The 17,723-nt window shown below is 36.2% G+C and overlaps 1 protein-coding gene across 13 annotated transcripts in view; it reads right to left on the reverse strand.

Moving 5' to 3' along the window:
* VPS54 (VPS54 subunit of GARP complex) overlaps nucleotides 1-17,723 on the reverse strand; it is a 165,598-nt gene that overhangs the window by 76,444 nt on the left and 71,431 nt on the right. For 8 of the 13 annotated variants that reach the window (XM_032652359.1, XM_032652357.1, XM_032652355.1 and 5 more), the window contains 3 exons: nucleotides 12,717-12,872; nucleotides 11,121-11,362; nucleotides 2,338-2,416 (listed from right to left, as the gene is read on the reverse strand). In XM_032652359.1, coding sequence (XP_032508250.1) covers nucleotides 2,338-2,416; nucleotides 11,121-11,362; nucleotides 12,717-12,852 — 457 coding nt within the window. In that variant the 5' untranslated portion in view covers nucleotides 12,853-12,872. Of the gene's footprint in view, nucleotides 1-2,337; nucleotides 2,417-5,412; nucleotides 5,474-6,043; nucleotides 6,073-11,120; nucleotides 11,363-12,716; nucleotides 12,873-17,723 lie in introns of those variants that run through there. The other 5 variants (XM_032652360.1, XM_032652364.1, XM_032652365.1 and 2 more) reach the window with 3 other exon arrangements.

Consider the following 17,723-nt stretch of genomic DNA (forward strand, 5'->3'; position numbering starts at 1 on the left):
TGTTTTCATTTTATTTCCATAAAATATATTTTGACAGATTCAATACTATACTAGGTCACAATTAAATAACGATTTAAGTTTCTTTCTTCAACAAATATCAAACACCTTCTGTATACCTAGGAGTAGGCAAAGCAGTGAGTATGTTTCAAATAATTTTAATCAATTGTTTAGTAGCAATAAAACAACTAAATGTATTCAAGTCTTTTTTAAATGGACACAGAAAGCTTGGTGCTATCTTATAGAAATGCTATTTTTATTGTTCAAAAGATCCACCATCCCATCCAGTATTTCCTATGATCAAAAAATTTTTTAATGCCGTAGTAGTTTTCTTCTTAGACATCTTAGTTTGTATCCTCTACAAACTTCTTGCAAATGAACCTCCTTTATCTTCGTCTCACCAATCAGATTTCAGACAAGGTACCCTCCTTTCCAAAACTAAGCTTTCTGTACTCAGACTCCATCCTCTCCTGCCTCTTCTCTGAGCTCGCATCAATTACCCTGCCTCTCCATATCTTTAACATTTTAATAGCTCTTTTCTCTCTGCATATAAACATGCTCAGTTCTCTTTGATTAAAATGAAGAAGAAAGATAAAACTCAGGGCCTAGAGTAGGTTGAGGCAAGGGAGAACCTCAGGTGCAAAATTTAAGGAAGCACTCACTCTCAGTACTATGCAGATACCTCTCTTGCCTCATCTAATCCTGGCCATGCAAAAACATTCTTCTAGCATAACTGCTAGTAGAAACAAACTAGAGGGATTATGTTCCCTCTAGTCAATACCTTAACATTTCAAATCTTCAAGTCACATCCATATTGGTAGTCTCCACTTCCTACTCTTGTACTCACTCCTTAATACATAGTATTGAAATTTCTGTAACTACTACTCCAGTCTAAATGTTCTCCCTAAGATCTCCCAAATTGCCAAATCCACAGAGATTTCTCAGAGTGCAAACCTGATCTATCCCTGAAGTATTCTGACACTGTAGACTAATTATTCGCACTTCTTTGAAATTCTAATTACCTTCCATCTCTAAGGTGGAACTCTCTCTTGGTTGACTCTCCTATCTCTCTGACTACTTCTTTTTAGTCTCCTTCACAGGTACATTTTCTACTCCTTCTTAAATGCGACAGCCTCCTAGTGTTCTATCATCAGTTCTCTTCTCCTTACTACTCACATCCTCCTGGGTGATCCCACCTGTGCCCTTGTATTCAACTACCATGCTATCGTCTAGCATACTGTCTATGATAATGTCTATCATACTTGTATCTCCAGCCTAGATCTCTTTCCTGAGCTCTGGGTTGCATACCAGACTCCTCCTTCTATGCAAAACTTCAATTAAACCAGCCTCTATCTCCTCCAAACTTCCTTCTCCAATACTACCTCTCTCACCTAGCCAGCTGCCCAAGCAAGAAATGTGGGAATCATCCTTGAATCATCTTGCTCCATTACTAACAAATGACTGACCACCAAAACCTGTGCCTCCATTTCTGAGGCATCTCTTAAAGACCTAATTTCCTCTCTATCCTCATTATAACTGCTATAAGGAACACATGATTTCTCACTTGTATTACTGCAATAGGCTTCTACTGTATTCTTGCCTCCAGTTTTATCATCATCTATAAATTTACTACCCACAACTTCTTTCACAGTGAAATATATAATCATAACTCTGATGTCTGGTTTAAAATATTTTGTAACTCTATATTGCTTTTAGAAAAGAAAAATGTCTTAGCATGATATACAAGGTTCTTCATGATCTGACTCCTACCTACTTCTTCAGCCTCATTTCTTGCTCCCAGTGGAGCCAGCATACTGAACTCTTGCAGGTCCCAGAACATGCTAAGTTCCCTCTTGACTCTACGGCTTTGCATAAACTGTCCCCTTTCCTGAAATGCCTTTTTGCACATAAATATTTCTTGATAGTTAGTTTAAAACACAGACAATTCTCATCAACTCTAGTTTTTATAAAGCTAAGTTAGGAACTCCTTACAATATTACCATGCTGAACTTACTGCCTGATATACAGTGTTGGTTTGTTTAACCTTGCTCAGGAGACCATCAGCTTCTTGAGGACAGGGATTATTTCTTATTCATTTATTTTTAGGCAACAAGCAAAGTACAAAGCACCTGAATATTAAATAACTATTTGTTGAACTGAAGGATAACACTACCATCAGATCCATGATTTTTCTCTTTAAAGCTTTTAGAAAAGATTATGATTGCAGGCTATAGAAATTTCACTAGAAATAAAAATTAGATATGATAGTCAACAAGGTCCCCAAATTAAGATTTTGTTCATTAATATTTATGCTATGCTACAAAGAGCACATATTCATACCATGAGTATGTAAGAGAGTCCTGTCAAAGGTATCTTTAGGAGGACAAATTTTCTTGCATCTCTCATGAATCTTCTCTCTCTAATAAAAAGACAAATAAATAATGTGATCAATGCTGAGTGGCAATATGAGTATTCAAAGCATTAAAATATTTAACAAAACAGAATATCAGAATATACCAAATAAGTTCTAAATTTTTCTAATATGAAATCACTAGCCTCTTGAACTTAAATACAAGTAACAAGTATGCTTAATAAACCAAATACCACTGAGATGTGTGAATGTCTATATACTTATACTCATCCCATTTTATACAATTATAGTAAAATCTCCATAAACTTAGAATGAAGTGGGAAAGCAAATCCTTATTTTTATAACAGAAATCAATTAAGAAAATAACTTTTTTAAAATAAGCAAGAAAATTTTAAACCTATATACCCAAGATCGAAAGACAGATTAGTAGTTAATACTTCCTGAGTCCAAAAGGAAAAAAGGAAAGACAGAAAGAAACCCCACTCTGAGTTCAGATTAGATGACCACTAACAACACTGTTATCTTTTGAGATACCATACACAGGACATATGGGAAAGTGGAGTGCGGTAAGGAAAAAACCCTGGGCTAATAGTATTAGCCCTGCAGTATTCTGAGAGCAGTTCTATCAGAAACTACAGGACTGTCTCCAAAGTGGCTGTACTATTCTGCATTCCTGTGCACAATGAATAAGAGTTCCTATTAGCCACATCCTTGCCAGCATTTGGTCTTGACAGCATTTTGGATTTTCATCATTCTAAAGGACGTGTAGTGGCACCTCGTTTTAATTTGCAATTCCCTATAGACATACGATGTCAGGCAATTTTTCATATGCTTACTAGCCATCTGTATCTTTTCTTTGGTGTTCTTTGGTGTTCTTTGGTGTTCAGATCCCTTGTCCATTTTTTGTGGTGAAATATACACAACATAAAATTTACCAGTTAAAACCATTAGCGGAGGTGGCCAAGATAGTGGAGTAGGAAGACCTTGAACTCACCTCCTCCCACAGACACACCAAAATTATAACTATTTACAGAGCAACTATCAATGAGAACCTGAAGAATAGCAGAAAAGATTTTTCACAGCTGAAGACATAGAGAAGAAACTACAGCAAGACAGGTAGGAGGAGTAGAGGTATGACCCACTCACCTGGGTCAGGGACCCACAAATGGGAGAAATATCACAATTATAGAGGTCCTCCCCAAGAAGCAAGGGGTCTGAGCCCCACATCAGGCTCCCCAGTCTAGGGTCCTGTGCTGGGAAGATGAGACTCCAGCATGTGTGACTTTGCAAACTAGTGGATCTTATGTTCAGGAGAGCTGGAGAGCTATAGAAAACAGAGTCTCTGCTCTTAAAGGGTGCATGCAAAATCTCACATGCTCTGAGTCCGAGCCAGAGGCAGTTGTTTGAAAGGAGCTTGGGGCAGACCCACTGGACAATGTTGGAGAGTCTCTGAAAGAGGCAGGAGGCAACTGGGACCTCTCTAGGGAATAGAGATGATGGGAGCAGCCATTTTGGGAGCTTGTTGCACTGCAATAACACCAGTGCTGGTGAGCACCATTTTGGAATCCTCCCTCTAGTCTATTAGCACTAGGAACCCAGCCCTGCCCACCAGCAGGCCAGCACCAGCCCTGAACCCACCCGAGGCTGAACAGATAGCCATATGGGGCCCCAGCCCCACCCTCCAGAAGGCCCATGGCCACTGCATGAGGCACAGCCTCAAAGCCAATCAGGCTGGGGGCCAGCCATGCCGACCAGTGTACCCACAGTAGTTGGCCCCTCCACAAAGTAGGGCACATGCAGCCCCACATAGGGGCTACCCCTATAGGATATAGCTCTGGTAACCAGAGGGGAGCATGTTGCTGTGCCCCACAGGACATATCCTACTTAAGACCACTTCTCCACGATCAGGAAATATAACTGACCTAACACACAGAAATAAACACAGAGAACTGGGCAAAATAAGGAGACGGAGGTATATGTTCCAAACAAAGGAACAAGACATAACCTCAAAAAAAGAACTAAACCAAGTGGAGATAAGCAATCACCTCCACTAAAAAGTCAAGGTAATAATAAAGATACTCACCAAACTCAGGAGGAGAATGAATGAAAACTGTGAAAATTTCAACAAAGAGTTAGAAAATATAAAGAACCAAACAGAGCTGAAGAATACAATAACTGAAACTAGAAGGAATCAACAGTAGATTAGATGATACAGATCTCTTCAGCAGTCTCGAAGAGGAAGTAGTGGGAATCACAGAAGCTGAACAGAAAAAAGAATAAAAAAAAGTAGTTTGAGACCTCTGGGACAACATTAAGCATACTAACATTCACATTATAGGGGTCCCAGAAGGAGAAGAGAGAGAAAAAAATGGCAGACAACTTGTTTGGAAAAATAATAGCTGGAAACTTCCCTAACCTGGGGAAAGAAACGTATATCCAGGTCCAGGAAGCACAGAGAGTCCCAAGCAAGATGACCCAAAGAGGTCCACACCAAGACACATTAAAATGAAAATGATAAAAAAAAAAAAAGATTATAAATACAGAATCATAAAAGCAGCAAGAGAAAAGCAACTAAGTATGTATGAGGGAACTCCCATAAGACTATCAGCTGACTTTTCAGCAGAAATTTTACATGCCGGAAGGGACTGGCAGGATACACTCAAAATAATGAAAGGAAATAACCTACAGCCAAGAATACTCAACCCAGCAAGGTTATCACAAACCTGAAGGAGAGATAAAGAGTTTAACAGACAAGCAAAAGCTAAAAGCTAAGAGTCCTGCACCACTAAACCAGCTTTACAAGAAATATTAAAGGGACTTCTCTAAGTTGAAAAGAAAAGGCCACAGCTAGAAATATGAAAAGCATATCCTATGATAAACCATAATGGAAAAGAATATTTTAAAAAGAATGTATATATACACACACACACATATGTATAACTGAATTGCTTTGCTGAACAGCAGAAATTGACATAATATTGTAAATCAACTATACTTCAATTAAAAATTTAAATTAAAAAAAGAAAAGTATTAAAAAAACTCACTGGTAAAGGCAAATATACAGAAAAGGTAGCAGATCAACCTCTTATAAAGCTGGTAGGAAGGCTGAAAGACAATAGTAGTAAAATCATCTATATCCACAATAAGTAGTTAAGAGTTACACAAAACAATAATATGTAAAATATGACGTCAAAAGCATTAAACGTGGGGGTGGGGTGTAAAAATGTAGGGTGGTTAGAATACGTTCAAACTTAAGAGCATCAGCTTAAAATAATCAGTGTGTGTGTGTGTGTGTGTGTGTGATATTTAAAACTCATGGTAACCAAAACCTACAAATACATACACACTAACTAATCAAAGATAACCAAAAACCTGCAATACATACACATACAAAAAAGAGAAAGGAACCCAAACATAACACTAGGGACTTCCCTGGTGGTCCAGTGGTTGGGACTTCAGGTTCAATCCCTGGTCGGGGGGCTGGGATCCCACATGCCTGTGGCCAAGGGGCCAAGGCACAGAATGGAGGCGGTGTTGTGGCAAATTCAATAGAGACTTTAAAAAAAAATGGTCCATGTCAGAAAAAAAAACTAAAACTCAAACAAACATAACACTAAAGATAGTCATCAAATCAAAAGGGAAGAGAGCAAAAGAAGAGGAGAAAAAAAAACCTACCAAAAAAACAAGGGGCTTCCCTGGTGGCGCAGTGGTTGAGAGTCCGCCTGCCGATGCTGGGGACACGGGTTCATGCCCCGGTCTGAGAGGATCCCACATGCCGCGGAGCGGCTGGGCCTGTGAGCCATGGCTGCTGAGCCTGCGCGTCCGGAGCCTGTGCTCCGCAACAGGAGAGGCCACAGCGGTGAGAGGCCCACGTACCGCAAAAAAAAAAAAAAAACTCACCAGAAAACGATTAACAATATGGCAATAAGGACATACCTATCAATAATTACTTTAAAAGTAAATGGAATAAATCCTCCAATCCAAAGACATAGAGTGGCTGAATGAATATAAAAACAAAACCCATATATATGTTGCCTACAAGAGACTCACTTCAGACCTAGCCACACACAGACTGAAAGTGAGGGATGGAAAAAGGTTTTCCATGCAAATGGAAACCAAAAAAAAAAGAAAAGAAAAGAAAAAAAAAGCTGGGTAGCAATGCTTATATCAGACAAAGTGACTTTAACACAAAGACTGTAACAAGAGACAACGAAGGACATTACATAATGATCAAGGGATCAGTCCAAGAAGAAGATATAACAGTTGTAAATACATATGCACCCAACATAGGAGCACCTAAACACATAAAGCAAATATTAATGAGAAAAACTGAAGGTTATACAATAAAAGTAGGGGACTTTAACACCCCACTTACATGGTTGGATAGGTCATTCAGATAGAAAATCAATGGTCTTAAATGTCACATTAGACCAGATGGAACTAACAGATATGTAAAGAACATTTCATCCAAAAGCAGCAAAATACGCATTCTTTTAAATGCACATGGAACATTCTCCAGGACAGATCATATGCTAGGCCACAAAATAAGTCTCAAAAGGGACTACCCTGGTGGCGCAGTGGTTAAGAATCTGCCTGCCAATGCAGGGAACACGGGTTCAAGCCCTGGCTCAGGAAGATTCCCACATGCCATGGAGCAACAAAGCCTGTGTTCCACAACTACTGAGCCTGCGCTCTAGAGCCCACAAGCCACAAGTACTGAGCTCATGTGCCACAACTACTGAAGCCCGTGTGAACCCATGCTCGGCAGCAGGAGAAGCCACTGCACTGCAACAAAGAGGAGCCTCCACTCGTCACAGCTAGACAAAGCCCACACGCAGCAACAAAGACCCAATGCAGCCAAAAATAATTAAATAAATTTATTAAAAAGTCTCAATAAATTTAAGAAGATTGAAATCATATCAAGCATCTTTTCCAACCACAGGGCTATGTGACTAGAAATCAACTCCAAGAAGAAAAAATTCAAAAACACAAACAGGTGGAGTCCAAACAACATGCTACTAGACAACCAATGGGTCACTGAAGAAATGAAAGAGGAAATTTAAGAAATACCTAGAAACAAATAAAAACATAAACATAACAATCCAAGATCTATGAGATGCAGTAAAAACAATTCTAAGAGGGAAGTTTATAGCAATACAAGCCTACCTCAGTAAACAGAAAAATCTCAAATAAATAAGCTAAACTTCCACCTAAAGTAACTAGAAAAAGAAGAAAAAGCAAAACCCAAACTTAGTAGAAGGCAAGAAATAATAAAGATCAGAGCGGAAATAAATAAAACAGAGACTTAAAAAACAAGTGAAAAGATCAATGAAACTAAGAGCTGGTTATTTCAGAAGATAAATAAAATTGATAAAGCTGTAGCCAGACTCATCAAGAAAAAGAGGACCCAAATAAATAAAATCGGAAATGAAAGAGAAGTTACAACTGACACCACAGATACAAAGGATAAAAGATTACTACAAACAATTATACACCAATAAAGTGGACAACCCAGAAGAAATGGATAAGTTCCTAGAAACATACAATCTCTCAAAACGGAAACAGGAGGAAACAGAAAATATGAAAAGACTGATTACCAGTAATGAAATCAAATCAGTAATTAAAAAAAAAAAAACTCCCAACATACAAGTCCAGGACCAGATGGATTCACAGGTGAATTGTGTCAAACATCTAAAGAAGAGTTAACACCTATCCTTCTCAAACTACTCCAAAAGGGATGCTTCCAAACTCATTCTACAAAGCCAGCATTACCTTGATATCAAAATCAAAGACACGACAAAAAAGAAAATTACAGGCCAGTACTCCTGATGAACATAGATGCATGAATCCTCAACAAAATACTAACAAACCGAATTCAATAATACATTAAAAGGATCATAAAATATGATCAAGTGGGATTTAACCCAAGGGTGCAAGGATGGATCAATATCCGCAAATCAATCAATATGATAGACCACAATAACAAATTGAAGAATAAAAATCATATGATCATCTCAATAGATGCAGAAAAAGCTTTGACAAAATTCAACATACATTTATGAGAAAAACTATCAACAAAGTTGATATAATGGGAAAATACCTCAACATAATAAAGCCATATATGACAAATCTACAGCCAACATCATACTCAACAGTGAAAAGCTAAAAGCATTTCCTTAAGATCAGGAACAAGACAAGGATGTCCATTCTCGCCACTTTTACTCCACATAATACTGGAAGTCCTAGCCACAGCAATCAGACAAGAAATAGAAATAAAAGAAATCCAAACTGGAAAAGAAAAAGTAAAACTGTCACTATTGGCAGAATACATGATACTATATATAGAAAATCCTAAAGAAGCTACCAAGAAACTATCAGAACTAGTAAATGATTCAGTAAAATTACAGGATACAAAATTAACAGAGTCTATTGTGTTTCTGTACACTAACAATGACCCATCAGAAAGAGAAATGAAGAAAACAATCCCATTTACAACTGCATCAAAAAGAATAAAATATCTAGAAGTAAATCTAACCAAGGAGGTAAAAGCCTTGTACTTGGGAAACTATAAGGCACTAATGAAAGAAACTGAAGATGACACAAACAAATGGAAAGATATACTGTACTCATGGACTGGGAGACTTAATAGTTAAAGTGACCATACTACCCAAGGTGATCTACAGATTCAGTGCCATCCCTATCAAAATACCAATGGCATTTTTCACAGAACTAGAGCAAATAATTCTAAAATTTGTATGGAAACACAAAAGACCCCAAATAGCCAAAACAATCTTGAGAAAGAAAACCAAAGCTGGAAGTGTCATGCTCCCTGATTTCAAACTATACTATAAAACTACAGTAATCAAAACAGAAATGGCACTGGCACAAAAACAGACACATAGATCAATGAAACAGAATAGAGAGCCCAGAAATAAACCCATGCTTACATGGGTAAATAATCTATGACAAAGGAGGCAAAAATATACAATAGGGAAAAGAGCCCCTTCAATAAGTGGTGCTGGGAAAAATGGACACCTACATGCAAAAGAATCTAACTTGACTATTTTCTCATACCATATACAAAAATAAACTCAAAATGGATTAGAGACTTAAATGTAAGACCTGAGGCCACAAAACTCCTAGAAGAAATATAGGCAGTAACCTCTTTGACATCGATCTTAGCAAATTTTTTTTTTTTTTGGATCTGTCTCCTCAGGCAAGGGAACAAAAGCAAAAATAAACAAATGGGATTACATCAAACTAGAAAGCTTTTGCACAGCAAAGAAACTATCAATAAAACCAAAAGGCAGCCTTCTAAATAGGAGAAGATATTTGCAAATAATATAACCAATAAATGGTTAATATCCAAAATACACAAAGAACTCATACAACTCAACATCAAAAAAACAAACAACTCAATTCAAAAATGGGCAGAGGACCTGAATAGACATTTTTCCAAAGAAGACATACAGATGGTCAACAGACACATGAAAAGATGATCATTAATTATCAGGGAAATGCAAATTAAAATCACAGTTGAGATACCACCTCACCCCTGTCAGAATGGCTGCTACTAAAAAGACAACAAATAGCAAATTAAAAGTCTTGGTCAGAAGGTGGAGAAAAGGGAACCCTGGTGAACTGTTGCTGAGATAAATTGGTACAGCCACTATGGAAACAGTATGGAGGTTCCTCAAAAAAGTAAAAATAGAACTGCCATAGAATCCAGCAATTCCACTTCTAGGTATTTACCTGAAGAAAACAAAAACACTAATTCTAAAAGATATATGCACACCAATATTCACTGCAGCATTATTTACAACAGCCAAGATAAGGAAGCAACCTAAGTGTCTATCAATAGATGAATGGCTAAATAAGATGTGGTATATATACACAATGGAATATGACTCAGCCATTAAAAAAAAATGAAATCTTGCTATCTGCAACATCAATGGATCTCGAAGGTATTATGCTAAGTGAAATAAGTCAGACAAAGATACTGTATGCTCCAACTTAACATGTGGAATCTATAAAACAAAACAAACAAACGAAGCAAAAGGAAAACAGACTCACAGATACAGAGAATAAACAAATGGTTGTCAGAGAGGAGGGGAGTTGGGGGGTTGACAAAATAGGTGAAGGGGATTAAGAGGCACAAGCCTCCTGTTATAATATAAATAAGTCATGGGGATGTAATACACAGCATAAGGAATATTGTCAATAATATTGTAATAATTTTGTACGGGGACAGACAGTTACTTGACTTACTGTGGTGATCATTTCATAACATATGCAAATGTCAAGTCATTATACAGTACACCTGAAACTAACATACTATTGTACATTAACTAACTTTTTTTGTAATTACAAAATAAAAAATGAAACATTAGTAACGTTGACCATCTTTTCATGTGCTTATTGGTCATTTGTATATCTCCTTCAGAGAAATGTCTATGCAAGTCCTGTGCCCAATTTTTAATTGGGTTGTTTGTTTCTTATTGGTGTGTTTCACATTGATTCTTAGAACTATTAGGAATGTATAATTCTGAAAAATCACTACTGTAAGAGAAATATATTTACATATATCTAAGCAAAGAATTAAATACAACCCAGGACAATAGAATGTATATGAAAAGAAAAGAATACCATAGGCTCATCAAAGATTATTGGTCAGAAATCTATAATAAATCAAACTAGAAATATTTCTTTTACTTTTAACCTGACTATAACTAATTTCAAGATCAGATATTACCTGAGAGATTTCCTGTTGATATACTCTAAAATGTTCCTTGCTGATCTGTGGGAGGTAGAATGAAGGTATGACTTCAGTGTCCACAAAGTCCAATCCCCATGTTTTTGTGAAGAAGTCAGATTCTCTTTTTGCTAATCTAGGATCATTTAATGCTGCTGGGAGATTTACTTTGGAATGATATATAGTCCATCTATGTTGATCTGTAACTAGAGATGGGGCAACACATAAACTATTTGAATCACCTGCAAAAAGTAAACAAGAGAACTCTGTAAAGTAAGTTTTATGTTTGAAAGCACATTCTAGAAAAATAAAAATGCTTAGATTATACAAAGCAACTAAACTCTTCCTTCTATAGCAAATGCTTTAAGCTTCAGCTGTCAGCATCAACTGCCAAGAGGAGGAAAAACATGTACAAGATAAAGGATATGCAGAATTTGAGGGCTGTAGTTGAAGAGTGGGGGAAAGAAAGTCTTTCATTAATTTCTTTCCTTAATGTACAATTTATCTTTTTTTCAACATCAAAACTCTTCTACCTTCTACTGTATGTCTTCTATCCTTTAATACTCCAGGTTTTTTCCACAGGTAGGCCTTTTTTCTATTGTTTTATGGCAGACACACCTGGTTCCAATATCCTTTTTTTCAGCTTATAATTAGATAACCAAAATGCTGCTGTGACATTAACCATAGAGGAGAGAAAAATATACAGTCGGTTCTCATTATTCACAGTTTTGTTCTATAAAGTCACTGGAACATTTAATAAGCAAATACTGAACCTTTGCTCCTATGGGAAATACAGGGTTACGTTCCTGCAAATCTTTGCAACTTTCATCATCCAATCAATATATAATCTTGTTTTGTGTGTGTTTCTGTTTAAAGATATCTTATTTAATATATATTGTTCATTCATTAACATTGAACTCACGGCTAACACCACTATAACTCACACCTGAATGAAGCTTACGCAACATATGTATTTTCCTCATAAGACACAATATAGCCTTCCTGTGCTTAGAAACACTAGAAAGCACTCAGTACAACATTTGGAAACCATTTTGAACAGCAAAATCATCAACAAAAATACAAAAAAATGTGGCACTAAATAGACCACAAAAGGGACATGTGTTTACAGCATGAAAGCTGAAAGAAGGCAAAGTGTTGCTTAGTTCAACCTCAGGTGGGAACGTGCATATCAGGCGATTCAAATTTTTCACTCCTCTGTGCTTGTCTACAAATGACCACAAATGTGCCACAAGTATTGATTTAGGGGTTACAACTAAATTTTAGGAATTAAGCAAATTTGCAAATATAGAATCGGCAAATAATGAGGACTGACTGTACTATGTTTAACTGAAGAGCTTTCAATCTGTACCCTCATTTTCAAAACTTTTCTTTCAGTTTATATAAGTGACTTCGTTTATGGAAATGTATGAAAAGGACTATATTCCAATTTCTTAATCAACTTATTTCCAAATTATGTCTTTAGTTTTCATATCGTAAAATTTACTCTTTTGAGTTAAGTATATGATATCTGACTTCATTTAAAGATAAAACAAATCCTCAATAAAATTCCTCAAAAAACGGAAAAAAAGGTATTACCTGTGGGTTCCTTGGGACACACATCTGGCAGTGACTGCACAGGTCGAATGTGTTTTGTCGGGTCTACCTCTTTTTTAAAGAAAACATCACTGCTGCTTCCTTGAGGCACTGGTGAAGAACTGTGGCTTGAAGCCATTGCATAAAATCACCACTCAACTGAAAATGAGCAACAAATAATCAAGATACTTAATACAAATCAAAACTCATCTGTAAGTACTATACATGTCACAAAAATTTTCTTTCAAAAACAGACACATTATTTAAAATCCCTCAAGGTGTAAGTACATAATTTGAATACTCACTATTAATTGTGGGAGTCATTCACTATATTTAGTTTGCTAAGAAAGTTATTTGTCCTTGTTTAAAAAGTATTCTCCTCAAAGTGAAATATCCTTATTTAGTCTTTTATCCAAAGGGAAAATAGATACCAAAACTGTAACCAATATATATTAAAAATGAAAACATTCCATTCATTCAGCAAGTATATAATAATTACACATTATAGCAAAGTGGGTTAAGTGCATGGGTTTTTGAAATCTGACTGTCTGGGCTCATACCCCAGCTTCACTTACTAGCAATATAACCTTGAGGAAATTTACTTAATCTTTGTGTGTTTTACTTCATGAGTAAAAATGGAGATGAAAAAAGATCCCATCTCATAAACATTTTGTAAGAATTAAAGGAATGGATATACATAAAGCATTTAAAACAATGCCTGCCTCAAAGTTAGTGTTCATAAATGAACACTAGTTATCATTATGTTTACAATTACTATGTGACTGTCACTATATTAAATGTTTATAAAAGAAGTATCATTCTTCAAGGCACTTGCAATTACATTAGGTAATCAAAAAAATCAAAACCCTAAACAAAACACAAGTTAATCTACGTCTACACTTTTTAACAAGTAAGAAAAGAATTTGTGGGGCCAAGACAACATAATAAAGGCTACAATGTCAGCTAACACTTTACAAATGAAGCAGTACATAACCTGGATAATGAAGAACATGTATTATTTTACTATCGGAGGGTAGAAACTCATATTGCTGATCATATCAACCAAACAGCAGACATTCAACAAATACTTTTTAATGAAGGAATAAATAAATGAACATAAACAGAAGCTTATAGTTGAAAAGGAACTTAGAGATCACCTAGTCTAAGTTCCCTGATACTAGAGATAAGTATGACAAGGCCTAAAAGGATTAGGTGGTTTACAAAGATACATGTGCTCTAACAAGTTTTTTAAAAAGCCAATTTAGGGAACCTGGTGAACAGAAAAGTAAGAGCAAGAAATAAAAGGAGAGATATAAGGCTAGGACTCGTGACAAAAAAGTCATCCCCTCTAGCTCCTCTATAGTTTGATGGAAAGCTAAAAATTACATTTCCCAGACTTCTTGTATACCTGTCTCAGTCCTTCTAACACAAAGGAAACACATCCAATTACACCATTCACTGAGACCATAAGAAACAAGCTGCTAAGAAAAGAACAAAGATAAATAACTTCCTCAAAGTTCCAGAAAAAGCAAAAAACAGCATGAACAGAGGTTAAGGGACATGGAATAATCGTAAGACTATGCGGAAACTGACTTGGCTGGAGTGAAATGTTTGCTGACAAAAATGCTGACAAAAGTACTGACAAATAAATCATATTTACACACACACACACACACACACACACACACACACACACACACACACACACAAAGACAGTATGGTCAAACTACAGGAGCCAGTAGAGGTTTGGGGGAAAAGAGTACTATGATGAAAATATCCGGGAAAATTAATCAGGGTATTGGTTTGAAAGCCATCACCGGCCCATTGCATTTATATCCATATATATTAAGTGTACAGTTGTTTCTGTATAAAAACATTTGCATATTTAAGAAGAAGAAACATTTAAGAATGTTTCCTAAGGATAGGAAACATTGATAACACAGAAGCCTGTACATTCAGTGCTTGGTAAAGACAATTCTACATGTGACATTAAGTCTGTTTAACTTTTTTGTTAATTTCATCAAATGAAATGGCTAAAATAAACACATTTTGACACTTAAAGAAGCAGGCTACAAATATATAGAAAATGTGTTTATGTCGAACACCCATTGCTTGATGTCAGATAAATTAAACATTGATTCCGACAATAGCACACTACAATTTCAATGTATTCTATTTACCATCATGTTGTTTTAACAGCAAAAAGAAAGCCTAATTGACATCTTAGGAATATAGAAATACTTGAGGAGATGAGGACTTGTGGAAAAACATTTCTAGACTCCTATAAGTTACTTCTATATCTGGGTGGGGAAATAAAAATGGCTTATTTACTCCTTAAAGATTCTGAATTGGGAAACATGCACAAGTTTTCTGTTTTTTTTCCCACACCCCTCCTAATGCTTATGAAAAGAGGGACAATCTCTAGTTATAAAGGGATTATGTACAATTAGGGTACTGCCTACATGGGTGAGCCCCAATTTCTATCCATCTGACTCTCAGATCCTCTCACCATCCTGTGTTTAAGATGATCTCCCCACAGTAAGAACCAAACTTTGTATTAATAACCACATAACACATATGACGCAGATACTTGGTAAGTGCAATCACTGGTAATAAAACATGGCAGATTTATTCACAAAGCATGGATGTACAAACAAATAAGCAAATCTACATGGCCTCTAAACCAAACAATTTCAACAAAGAAATAATCTTTCATAAGAAAGTTTTAGTGTAAGTGAAGAATAGTTTGTCTATCCAGAAAAAAAGAAACAAACAAAAAAACAGAATACAGGAAAAAGGAAAGCTCTCAGCACTAAATGTAGGCAACCCCCAATTTTTAACACTTCCACTTGTAACTACCATCTAGATACAAATTGGGCATTTGACCAGTGGTCACCAATAATGAGAATCTATAAATAGATCCACCCTTCTTCACATGGTAACCTTCTCATAATTATATCATTACCACACTCAAATATTTTCTCTTGAAGTCATCTTTGGTTTCTTACACTTAGTCGCTGTTTATTTCTATTTTTGTACCAATCATACTGAAATTTTGGTTTTCATACAGGTCTTTCCTATTAGACTGTGAACTTCTTGATGTTTCCATTTTCCTGTATATTCTATATGCCTAACACAGTTCCTGGCACACAGAAAATATATTATAAATATTCTACAGATGAATGAAATGGGTAGTACGTAGAACAGATCAGAAGAGAGAAACATTAGTTAGATAACTACCAATAATCCTTGAGTGAGTAGATAGAAGCATGGGTCTGGGCTGATGAAGAAAGGAATAAACAGACTCATTCGTTCCAAAAGAAAAAAACTGCAAGGATGTGTAAATCAGAAACATTTGATTTTTCTTTCTTGTAGCTCAAAATATCTTTTTATGCTAAAAGTTAAGAGCTTCTACTTAAAAGGCCTAGAAGCACTGTCACTCCAGAAGCAATGAGCACACCAAGTGCTCAGACCCTGGTTTCTAAATACCATTCCCCACAAAGAAACAATGGTTCTTTAAAGAAATAGTTGACTTCAAACCTGAAGCACAGAAAGAACAATTTGATCATGAGAACACTTGTGTCAGAAAGCAAGGAAATGCTCTAAGACCAGTAGGATCTATCAAAAGGACCAAGGACCAAGTTAAAGGGCTCCCACTGACCACATTTAGGACAAGTTGAGCGCAGGGGGATGAGGAAAAGGGTGTGGAGTGGGAGAGGGGAAAGGAAATCTCTTATTTATAGAAGAATGCCAGTAAATGTGAATGACTGAAATAGAAAATTACCATTTTGTAACCCCCAATGTAAAAATCAATTTAGGCAAAAATCATCAATATATGCTAAAGCTATTAGGTGAAAGGCTGTTCAGAAACAGAAAATTCACCTAGCGCCAAAGTATTACCTCACAGACTACTTTGCAAGGCAAAGGGGAAAATGTATCTCTAAAATGGAAAGATCTGGCTGTCACCACCTTAATTAACTAAGTCATCAAATTTGGCATCATTCAGAATAATAAGACAACTTGATATTATGTGATTCATGAAATAAACATCATCGCCTATGAAGCATTCTCACCAAAAATGTTTAATCCAATCTAATCAAGCGTCTAGACCAAGGGTTAAGCCTTTTGTCCTGTGGATTCCTTTGGCAGTCTGGTAAAGTCTACAGAACCCTTGCCAGAATAATGTTTATAATGCATAAAATACATAAGATTACAATGGACAATTATACTGAAATATAGCTGTCAAACTATCTTCTTAAATTTTAATACAGTAATATTTTTGCTTGATTATGCAAATTTATCCTAATTTCTAAGCAATAAATGAGCATAAATATTTTGAGATAAATTTAATATGATATGAAAACATCTGAAATTTCTCTTGGTGACAAAGTTACAGGTACTGCTAATACCCCTGTGAAAGGTTTCTTACATTCACAATTAAAGGAAATGCTAAAATTCAGTTAGGGTATGGCTGCTCAACCATGGCACCACTGACATTGACATTCTGATCTAGATAATTCTCTCCTTGTACATTGTAGGATCCTTAGATGAATCCTTAGCCTCTATCCACTTGATGCCAATAGCAGCCTCACACCCAGTTGTGATAACCAAAAATGTCTTCAGGCAAAGCCAAACGTCCCTATGCGGGGGAAGAGAGGAGAGAGGACAAAAATCACCTCAGTTGAGAACCACTGAGTTAAAATAAAGATGTAATTTTTTTCCCCATCCAAAGTTCCGACTCCCTGTATTCTATTCACAGACCCTACAGAGTATGTGAACTGAGTTAAGTACCTTTGCTCTAGACCTACCTTCTAGTCTAAGAAAACAGAGGGGAGTAGGATAGTGAGATTTAAACCACAATATGGGGAAACAAATAAACTGAGAATATGAGACACTCTACAAGAAAACTGGCCTGGACACTTAGATGAATGTCATTTTTAAAAGCTAGGGAACTATTCTATATTAAAATAAATAAAGAGACAACAACTAAAGGCAATATGCAAGCCTTGA

Source organism: Phocoena sinus, chromosome 13 (genome assembly GCF_008692025.1).
Source record: "Phocoena sinus isolate mPhoSin1 chromosome 13, mPhoSin1.pri, whole genome shotgun sequence".
Lineage (NCBI taxonomy): Eukaryota > Metazoa > Chordata > Mammalia > Artiodactyla > Phocoenidae > Phocoena > Phocoena sinus.